Genomic DNA, 10,918 nt, shown 5'->3' with positions numbered 1-10,918 from the left:
CCTGTTAGTGGCTTCGTGTTACAGAGCTTAAATACGCACCTTCACTGGTGATGCTGGACATTTGGTTAGGGAGGGGAAAATGTAAATTCTAGGAGGAGAGGGTGGTATAGAGAGGGAAAGTTTATTATTGTTTTTGTGGTTTGATCCTCTATTCAAAAAAACTTTTAGTTGATACACAATTCAAATAGTAGAATTTGTGCCTCTTTACTTTACTTCTGTGTAGCTCATATTTTTATCCAGAAAACACTCAGCAATCCACATAAGAATTCATAATTAACCAAAGATTAACTTTTGATTTTATTGATTAACAAGATATGCACTTGATTAGGTTTCAACTACAATAGACCAATAAATCCAACTGGTGCCACATTTATGTCCACATGTAGTCACTGCTTGCAATCATAAATCCAGTGTCAAAGTTCAACCTGATCTGTTTTGCCTTTAACAGAGTCATGCTTCCACTTCAAATAAACACATAGCAAAGAGGGAGAGGAAAGGAGGACAGGTTTATTTAAAGAATGTGGGCTAAATTCATAAAGATTTTTTTAGTGGGGAAATGAAAAGTGAAAACTGTTGTAACTCTCCCGGGTGTGTTGTCTGCTCCTGCAGTGCTGCAGGAGCCAGATGAGGCAGGTCGAGCCTTGCTCTGTGCAGAGGAGTTCTCACACCTGTGTGCAGTTTAAGGTGCTAATGACTGCAGGTGGGCAGGTTGTACATTAGTGGTGTTGCTTGCTTCAGCTGTTTTTTCTCCAGGGGGTGAGCCAGCTCAGCCTGGTCCCCAACTACTGCCGCTAATCCCACCAGGTAACTTTTAATGAACCTATTCCCTTCATCTTACTGCCCGACAAAATTAACTCATTCACACAAGAAAACCTGTTAGAAGATCAGCACTGTGTTTCTTGCTTTAAGTGAATTGACAAAGCTAGGTGTGGCGATTGTTTGTCAAACAGGTGTTCTGTACACACAGATAAAAGTTTGACGAGCGAGAAATTGCACAGATAATTAATTGGCATCCTTCAGTATTGCTGTTTGATGTTTCATTTCACCATTACTGACTGTAACCTGATGATAAGATGAGCAAATGTGAGGTGGTGTTTCCTTTTATCTAATCTCTTTCCTGATTTCAACACTATGCAATACACCTTGTACTGTCTTTTGGGGGAAGAAAAGTGCTGTGTGACAATATCCAAGGTTAACCTATGGGATTTAAACTCATGGAAGAATCAAAAAGTAGGGATTTTGAGCTTGATAAAAGGGAGATAAGAATAGTGCCCTTTCACCACGTGCAACCTCTTGCACTTCCAAGTGTACACACATAAAAGTTTTATCTATCTGGACAGAAATCAAATAAATTTTGTGGTTGTAAGAGCTGATTGTTGAAAGGTAGTTTAATAAATTGCACAATGTACACTTTAATACAACACAGGTTTTGATCTCTGTGATCATGTTCTTTTTTTTATCAGCAGAGGTGATGGTGGTCAAGGTTCAAAGGTTTTGAAGTCTCATGCTCGTGCATTTTTATGGGTTCTTATTCTCTGTGTTGCCCTTCAGAGCAGAGGAAGAGGATCTGCTGTGCGCACACACCACGCACCTCTAAGGACCAGCAGCAGGTAGGAGAACCTGTTGTATTTCCAATTATGTTGGTTAATTTCTAAACTATCATTAATTTTAGGACCTGTTCTTAAAAATCTGATTATATATGTGTCAATAGATTTGTTGCACAAAAGGTAAAATATTTTTAAATGCACTTGCTTGACTGTTCACAGCTGTCTTAATTAACATCTTTACCTAAGTGCAGTTCAGCAGGTTGTCACAACGGTCAAGAAACCTTCCTATGCTTAAAGTAAAATTGCCATTAAAGCATGGATTTATGTTCTTCTCATTTCAGGTGTTTGTAAATATTCTGCAGCACTTACTGTCTTTACACTGTACGGGCTGTAATTCTCTCTTGACCTTTTTATGGGTTGGACTCTAACTTGAGTGATTAGGATAACTTGCACAATTCATGTTGACTTTGAACTTGATTTATGGGCACAATATCGAGAGCAGTTGAAGGAGCCCAGATGCATCACAATGATGTACAGTATAGTTTAGCTTTTAAAGAAACTTGACTTATATTTGATCAAATAGTAAAGACCTGGATGTCTAAATCTTTATAAATCCACAACATTGTTCTGTATCCCTGCAGACTCTCCACCATGGACTTCATCTTCCACTTCCTGTTCTCCCCACTCCCAACCCCTATAATTGTCTCCTTGTTCGCTTTGGCCGCTGCCACCCTATTTTACCTGAACACTCGACCAAGTCCCATCCGGTCCCCCACTGACCTCAACTGCCAAACTATGGGTATCAAGGTAAAAGTCAGCAAACTGTAGATATTGTCAAATATGACAGTTAAATTGGTGCATAATCTGCTGCACAATGTCACAGCATCTCTGTTTGAAATCCTTAGGATGGTGCAAGAAAGTCTGCTTTGTTGGAGGATAACAACAACCTGATATCATATTACTACAAAGATGCAAAGACACTCTATGAGGTTTTTCAGAGGGGTCTGAAGGTTTCAGGTAATATCACTGGATCAGTCATATGCATCTTTTACAAAACAAATCCTAATGTTGCCTAACAATTTTTTTTTTTTTTTTTTTTTTAAGGTTTGGTGAGCATGTTTTTCGTCTGCCTTGATAAAGCTGGGTGGTAGAAATGGCAAAGATTACAATGTTATCAGTTCATGTTATCCACAGTTCTGGTTATCTTATTTTGGATATGGATTAAAACCTGATAACATACAAAATGATTTAATTAACCCAAGACCTAAGAAAGTTTTCCAGTCTTAAAGTTGGCATCTACCTGTCCCTTATACTTGGTGGTTAGTTAGTCAAAGTTTAAAAAAAAAAAAAAAAAAAAAAAAACCCATGATCCAACCTCGATCTGACTTAACTACTATATGTATGCTGCAGGTTTAAGCTAAACACTCTTTTGGTAGTAATGAATATGCAGAGTATGAGTGATGTACTGAGAGTGATGTGTGTGGATGGTGAAAATGTGCCATTTGTAAGGAATAAATGCAACAAACAGTTGTAGAGGCTGTGCTGTTCATACTTCATCTGTATAAATCCAAACATGTTAATTTCAAACACCGGTACCCTTTATAAACATTAAAAGGTGTAACAGTTTAAAACTGATATCATAAAAAAAGTTAAAGATTTGGTACCTAAAAACAAAAGAAAGCTATGTAAAAGGTGCATGTAAATTTAAGCGTTCATGTGAAGTTGACTGGAATAAAAGGGGCTGACTACTGTGTCGACAGCCCTGTTATATGCTTTTGGGCACGCCCTCTTCTCAACAACGCTGACAGGTGTCTTAATTGTGGAAGGGTGACGTAGAGCGAGGACTTGCTAAAGAGGAAATCACAATAAACTAAATTACTAGTCAGGCTCATAAATGGGATAACTCTTGTGCTGAACACAGCATAAAATGTGTAGCATAAAGCATTCATGCTCTGTTTAACAAGACAGTTTTTCCAAGCAGGAAAAATGCTTCTAAAGGGAAAACTCAGAAACTAGATGCTGCTTGGTCCTAAAGCAAACAAGTGAAAATGAAAAACTTGAGTATATGCATAAACTAGTTAACTCTTTTGTACTAGATAGATATTGATTGCATTCCTTTAAGCACCTTGACAGTGTTGTGAAGCTCACATTAAATCTCTTGTTGTTCCAGGTAATGGACCATGTTTGGGCTACAGAAAACCAGGAAGACCATACCAGTGGCTGAAGTACCGACAGGTAAAAGGATCAGCATCTATCAGCATCTGGGGGAAAACATTAACACCGGTTGTGAATTTCAGTTCATACTCACTTTTTTTTTTTTTTTTTTTTTTTTTTTTTTTTTTTTCTCTCTCCTCTCCAAAAGGTGTCTGACAGAGCAGAGCACCTGGGATCTGGACTTATTTATAGGGGTTTGAAGCCAAACTCCAACACCTTTGTTGGTATCTTTGCTCAGAACAGACCTGAGGTCAGTGAAGTTTAGATTTTTTTTTTTTCTTTTCTTTTTTTTTGTCTTTTCAGTGTGATCAACATGCTGCAAATGTCTTACTGTTTCATTGGTCACTTGCAGTGGATTATTGGTGAACTGGCGTGTTACACCTATTCAATGGTAGTTGTTCCCCTGTACGACACGCTGGGTCCTGAGGCTCTTGTGTTCATTATCGACCGAGGTAATTGGAGTTTCTCTTTGAATCCAATTCTGCTAATTAGAGCTGGGTAGAAGTCCGGTATCTCCCTGATCCCTACAGGGATCTGTGACTTTCCATTAATCTCTTTTCTTTTTCAATGTGCTCCTTCAAACATATTTTGCTTTTGATTTTCTGATTTAGTTCTGAACAATTTATTATAAGTGACATTAGATTGAGGCATTTGATTGTCTCAAATTGTACTGGTTTCAATTTGAACAATAGCCCTCTAATTTAATGTGAGTCCAACTGATGTTTTTCCTCGGTTTCAGCTGAGCTTTCCACAGTGTTTTGTGACAATCAAAAGAAAGCAGAAACACTCCTCCAGAATCGGGAGAAAGGCCAGACTCCAGTCCTCAAAACCATCATCATTATGGACTCTTTCAACTCAGAGTTGGTCGAACGAGGAGAAAAGTGTGGTGTGAACATTGTATCCTTGGAGGAAATGGAGGTAATGCCCGCTGAGCACATAGTGGTTACAGATGAGTCATTGCTTTTGTTTTGTCCTCGCTTGGGAACGAACATTTAGGATCTGTACTAAAACTGCTAGAAGACACTGAGCATTATTGAAAACATGCTTTGTTTTTATTCTCCAGGCACTGGGGAAAAGTAATCCTCAAAAGCCAATCGTAAGTTTCTGATACAGCCATGTAATGAAATTCATTTGAGTCTTAAAAACGTTGCACACTGTTCTGATGAATTGATTTCATGTTCCAACAGCCACCGAAGCCAGAGGACCTCAGCATTGTTTGTTTCACCAGCGGCACAACAGGTAATGGTTTTACTTAAGATTATCAAAGTCATTTCCTGCAGGAATTAATTCATTTAGGAAACTTAAACTTGATGAAAGTTGAATCCAAATTTTAATATAACAAGACAAAGTGGCAATGATGAAGGTGATAATTAGCCACAATATGGGAAGGATGGCAAACTTGGTCTTAGTGGGGGTGGGAACCCTTTGGAAGGATTGCTATAAAATTATTTTGCACCAAATTTGGTGACTCACTGGACTTCCCATGAGTACAAACATGAAGTTAACATTTGTGGTTTGAAGTAAAATGTGTTGACAGCTGTTTGAGGGAAACTTTTAACCCCTTTTTATGAATATTATGTCGCTAGCAGGAAGAAATGAGGTGTTTATTATCCTGACTGATCCTATAGCAGCATCAAATGTTTTCCAAATGTACATATCTCGTTAGCCTGCAGCCAGGATGTATATTTGACAAATAATTGTATTTGCTGGGGTTTTTTGGGGGGGGTTGTTTGTTTTTTCGGGGACCCTGCACCTAATGAATTGCTCATAAAATGAATCAAATCCCTAGAAATGTGTTGCCAAACAATCTTTAGGAAACGTGCCTTGGTATCATGATGGAAGCATGTAAGGAAAACATCATGTTCTTCCTGGCCTATTATTCAAAGCAGTTGTGAAGGAAATGGTGTGAAAACATTTTGGGAGAAGTGGACAGCACTGCGTTTGATGTTTAGGCTTTGAAGGGTAAATAATTGTACTCATTTGTCAGGAAATCCCAAGGGAGCAATGCTGACCCATGAGAACGTGGTTGCCGATGCTGCAGGTGTACTCAAAACCATTGAGGTACATGAAAAGTGGAGTTGGGTTTTTTTTAATTGATTTTTTTTTTTTTCTTTCCCCATTCTAAATGTTGGGAGGAAAAACTCGTGCAAATGAGTGAAAATTAGTGCTGACAGAGCTTCTGTGTAAATGCAGGTATCGATCATTCCAAACACCCAGGATGTCACCATTTCATTCCTGCCATTGGCACACATGTTTGAGAGAGTCGTGCAGGTAAGGTCCAGACTTGATCATCATTCAAAAAGAGCTCTTTAGGTGTGCTAACTTTGTTTTGTATCTTGCAGACAGTGGTCTTTGGTGCTGGAGCTAAGGTGGGATTCTTCCAGGGTGACATTAAACTGCTGCCAGATGACATGAAAACACTGCAGCCCACCCTCTTTCCAGTTGTGCCTCGACTTCTCAACCGTATCTATGACAAGGTGGGTGTATGTGTTTAAGCTAAACAGCTCACATTCCTTTTAAATCTACTGCAAAGAATTAAAATAACACAGCACAACTCCAGTTTGATATCAAGTGCACAAATTTTCCTTTTGACTTTTAGGTTCAGAGCGGAGCCGCTACACCTTTCAAGAAATGGCTATTGAACTTTGCAGTAGAGAGGAAATATGCAGAGGTGAAGGATGGCATCATCAGGAAGAACAGCATATGGGACAAGCTCATCTTCAACAAAGTCCAGGTACTGCTTCTGTTTGAATAGCTGTAGTTCTCAAGGGACGCACACCTAATAAAAACACAAGCAGCAGAGTAAATTACTTGTGTGCACTCACTGGCCACTTAATTAAGTACAGCTGTTCAGCTGCTTAAGGCAAACATCTGATGAGCCAGTCACATGGCAGCAGCCATGCATTTATGCACGCAGATCAGGAAGTCTTGCTGAAGTTCAAACTGATGATCTTTAAGGGGAAGGAAGGTGTTTTTTAAAAATTCTGTGAACGTGGCATAATTCTTGGTGCCAGACAAGACTGCTCTTAGTATTTCAGAAACTGCAGAAATGCTGGGATCTTTTTTTTTCCCCCTCCCCCACACTGTCATCTTTGGGATGTAAATGGTCCAAAAAAGGATCATTCTAAATCCCGTGAGCAGCTGTTCTCTGGGTGAAAATGCCTTGTTAATGTCAGCTGTGAGCTGATAGGAAGGAAATGGTAAGTCAAATAACCACTCAATACAACCAAGCTGCACTAGACCATCTCTGAACACACAGCATGTTTAACCTTGAAGCAGATGGGCTACAGTAGCAAGCCACAGTCCCGTCACTAAGAAAAGATATCTGAGGCTACAATTTACACAGAAATTACCAAAATCGGACTGGAAAAATGTTACCTGGTCTAATGGGTCCTGGTTTCTGTTGCAATGGTAGGCTCAGAATTTAACAGAAATGACATGAAAGCATGGATCCATATTGTCTTGTATCAACAGTTCAGGTGCTGTAATAGTGGATATTTTCTTTGCACGCTTTGGGTCCTTTGTTACTAACTGAGCATTGTTTATACATCACAGCCTAGTTCTTGTGCATCCCACAGCGTACACAGCTTCCAGCAGAATAACACACAATGTCATAAAGCTCAAATCATCTCAAACTGAACATGACAGTGGATTCACTGATGTCAAATATCCTCCAGTCACTAGATCCCAATCCATCCACCTTTGGGATGTGGAACAGGATATCATGGATGTGCGACTGAAAAATCTGCAGCAAGCTTGTGACACTGTCATGCCAATATTGACCATAATCTTGACTAGACTGTATGGCATAAAGAATTAAGAAGGGGATCCAACCCTGTACTAGCAAGGTGTAACTAATAAAGTCACTGACTGCATGTTGAATTGTCAATGGGTAATTCACTGTGCAAAAAGGGTACACGGTTCATGAGGAAATGGTGATGTTTTGGGATTTTGCATTCACAGGGAGGACCCCCTGATCTCCTAGTTGGTGTAACCTTCCCCTTAAATATTCAAAAGCTGCAATGCATTCACTAAAAGTATATGTGCTCAACCTTTCTTTTAGGACTCTCTAGGGGGGCGTGTGAGGGTCATGGTGACTGGAGCGGCACCCATATCTCCCTCTGTTCTCAAATTTCTCAGAGCTGCTCTGGGTTGCCAGGTAATAAACACTTTAATCCTGTGTGTGTGTAGTTTGTATTCAGATTTCTATGACTCAGGTAGTCTCTTGATATTGAAATGTACTATAAGATGGTGTTTACTAGACTTTCAAGGGCTTTGGTACATGTTGTTTTCCTGTAAACATGCACATCTTTTTAAAATAACATCATTAAAAGTGAATTAGGTCAAGGAACAGGAGGCTCCACAATGGTATCTTACAGATTTAAGATTACGTGATTACAATGTTCACTTGTTTTATTGGTCCCCTTAGATCTTTGAGGGGTATGGTCAGACAGAGTGCACAGCCAGCTGCACGTTCACCATGCCATGTGATGCCACTGCAGGTACATGGCTCAGAAGCATGCTGAGTTTATCATCATTTTTGGCTCTTATAACTTCCCACTTTTCACTGACATTTTGTGTTTAAATGTTATTTTCATCTTAAATATTTGGCTTCAGTGTTTTGTTTTTTGTTCCTCCTCCTACAGGTCATGTTGGGGTGCCGTTGCCTTGCAATTTTGTGAAGTTGGTGGATGTTGAAGATATGAACTACTTTGCTTCAAATGGTGAAGGAGAGGTAGGTTTGTTGCATTTCAGACAGTGAGGCTTTGGGATATTTAAACCTGCAGCAAGAGCAGTGTAATCTGAGGTAAGTTCAGTAATTTATCCGAGCATGTTCTCAAAGAGTAAGTAAGAGTAAGTCTTTAAACATCATCACTTGTCTGAAAAGTAAATAGACTAAGTTGTAGCCTATAGTTAACCATATAGTTCTGCATCGGTTTTCTCCATGAATTAAAACAGGTGGGTGGGCAATAGTTTACTTTGAACTGGTTTTTGTTTTTTTTAAAGGGGAAAAGTGGATAAATGCATGGATGGGTTAAATAAAAAAATGAATGTCCTACTCATCCTGTAATTTCATTACCTTTTCTTTCCAGGTCTGTATCCAGGGCAGGAATGTGTTCAAGGGGTACTTAAAAGATCCAGAGAGGACTGCAGAGGCCTTGGATGAAGAGGGTTGGCTCCATACTGGAGACGTTGGGAAATGGCTTCCGGTAAATAGTCAAGCCATTTTTAAGTCTGACTAAAAGTACGACCACATGCTGTCCTTCCATGTACCCATCATATAGAACACAAAGTAAAGTTTAGTAGAAAAGAATGAGGTGGAATCAGAGTTTAAGAGCTCAAAGGCTCTTATAAGTGAGCTACTAAATTAGTTTTTTTTGTTTGTTTGGTTTTTCTTTTCACTGCTTGCCCTGGAAGACATGATGGTTACACTGCCTGACAAGAATGTAGGGGATTTCTTGAGGTTCTGCCATTTAAAAGGACCAGACTGACCTTGAGGAAATGTGCTTGTTCTCTTGCATGTTAAGTTTAGTAAAGACATCCAGCAACTCATTTATCTGTCAACTAAATGTAAATCTTGAGCAAGTGATGGCTGGCTTTTGAAAATACTGGGGATTTAGGGGGAAAGTTGCATCTGTTTTAATATAGGGAGGGGGGAAAAGTTGTTTGGGTAAAATTAAATCTAATAACATACAAGCTCCTTCACTTTAGAAGTACTGGTGAACAGAGTGTGTGTGTGTGTGTGTGGGGGGTTGTTTTGTTTTTTCTCCTGCAGGCTGTAGCTTTTGGAGTGGTATTGGTTTTCAAGGAACTCTTACCAAGAAACCAACATAACTTCCATTTAAAAATGTTTACTTGAAGCTCAGGAACAATGCTTTCCCAGATGTGGACCATTATTTTAATGAGACGTAAGGACACACAACAGTTCAAATCACTCTCCCCTTCTCTGATCTGGCTTGTCTTTTGTTTATGGCAGAGTGGAGTTCTCAAGATTATTGATCGGAAGAAGAACATCTTCAAGCTGGCTCAAGGAGAGTACATCGCACCAGAGAAGATTGAGAATGTGTATGTACGCAGTGCACCAGTGGCACAAGTGTTTGTGCATGGAGACAGTCTACAGGTAAATCTTTGAGCACCTTTGTCATGTATATACAGTGGATACAATTCACCTAGACTACACTGCCTTCTTTGTTTCTAGTCTTGCCTGGTTGCCGTTGTGGTCCCTGATCCTGAAGTCCTGCCAGGTTTTGCTAAAAATCTTGGCTTCCATGGTTCCATTGAAGAACTCTGCAAGATCCCTGTAATGTTTTTGTCTCTTGCAAGTTTTGTAACACAATCGTATAAACTTGAAATGACTTGCTGAAAATTTGTTTTTGTCTTCGTCTGCAGGAAGTTAAGAAAGCCATTATTTCAGACATGACCAAACTAGGAAAAGAAGCAGGACTCAAGTCTTTTGAGCAGGTGATGACTCATCCTTTATTACGGAAATGAAACGGCTGTCTAATGTCTCTGGAAGTTGGCTGTTATCCACATTATCAACACCTTTTTGGAGGTTTTCTGCACTTCTCAGTAACCTGGCTTTTATCACCCTCTAATGGTTAAAATGTCCAATATCAGCTCATTCTTCTCATGTGCCCCAAAATGTCAGTTTTCTTAATTACTATTAGCCTGTTAATCCTTGGTTTACAATATGTGCCATAACTTCAGAAATGTAACATTAATTTGCTTTCTATCATGGCTAATGTTTTCCATTTTACTTATGCAGGTTAAAGATGTGCACCTCCATCCTGAGCAATTCACCATTGAGAATGGCCTGTTGACCCCCACCCTTAAAGCCAAGCGGGCTGAGCTCAAAAACCTCTTCCAGTCACAGATTGACCAACTTTATGCTAAAATCCAGTAACCTGAATAAACAACTTGACGACTAGTCTTTTTTTTTTTTTTTTGTCTTATTTTCCATTATCTGTCATAAACTTTATAGAATGGTGACTTACACATTGGGTTTTAATGCTTTTTTTTTGGGGGGGGGGGGGGTCTTCCTTTTTTAAACAGCATTGTAGAGCACTGAGACGATGCGGTTTTGTTGGCACCAATTCACGTGTTATAGCTCAAGTGAATTATCGAGTTCCAGTGAAAGGTTGAAAGGTCCCCTAAGT

At 39.4% G+C, this 10,918-nt stretch overlaps 1 protein-coding gene across 2 annotated transcripts; it reads left to right on the top strand.

Moving 5' to 3' along the window:
* Window positions 1–685: 685 nt before the first annotated feature.
* On the top strand, window positions 686–10,691 carry acsl5 (acyl-CoA synthetase long chain family member 5). 2 transcript variants are annotated; one of them, XM_031743392.2, is made up of 22 exons: window positions 686–804; window positions 1,552–1,610; window positions 2,189–2,354; window positions 2,453–2,564; window positions 3,718–3,782; window positions 3,910–4,011; window positions 4,114–4,213; window positions 4,501–4,679; window positions 4,825–4,857; window positions 4,949–5,000; window positions 5,749–5,822; window positions 5,955–6,032; window positions 6,104–6,238; window positions 6,361–6,495; window positions 7,825–7,920; window positions 8,191–8,263; window positions 8,408–8,496; window positions 8,855–8,971; window positions 9,739–9,882; window positions 9,961–10,062; window positions 10,152–10,223; window positions 10,528–10,691. In XM_031743392.2, exons 3-22 carry the CDS (start codon window positions 2,199–2,201, stop codon window positions 10,663–10,665), a joined length of 2,052 nt encoding a protein of 683 aa, XP_031599252.1. In that variant the 5' UTR covers window positions 686–804; window positions 1,552–1,610; window positions 2,189–2,198; the 3' UTR covers window positions 10,666–10,691. The 2 variants fall into 2 exon arrangements, with proteins under 2 accessions (XP_031599252.1, XP_039471994.1); XM_039616060.1 differs by having other exon boundaries at window positions 692–804; window positions 1,464–1,610.
* The last annotated feature ends 227 nt before the right edge of the window (window positions 10,692–10,918 follow it).

The sequence above is a fragment of the Oreochromis aureus genome, linkage group 8 (assembly GCF_013358895.1).
Source record: "Oreochromis aureus strain Israel breed Guangdong linkage group 8, ZZ_aureus, whole genome shotgun sequence".
Classification (NCBI taxonomy): domain Eukaryota; kingdom Metazoa; phylum Chordata; class Actinopteri; order Cichliformes; family Cichlidae; genus Oreochromis; species Oreochromis aureus.
This window is presented reverse-complemented; position numbering and strand designations above follow the sequence as displayed.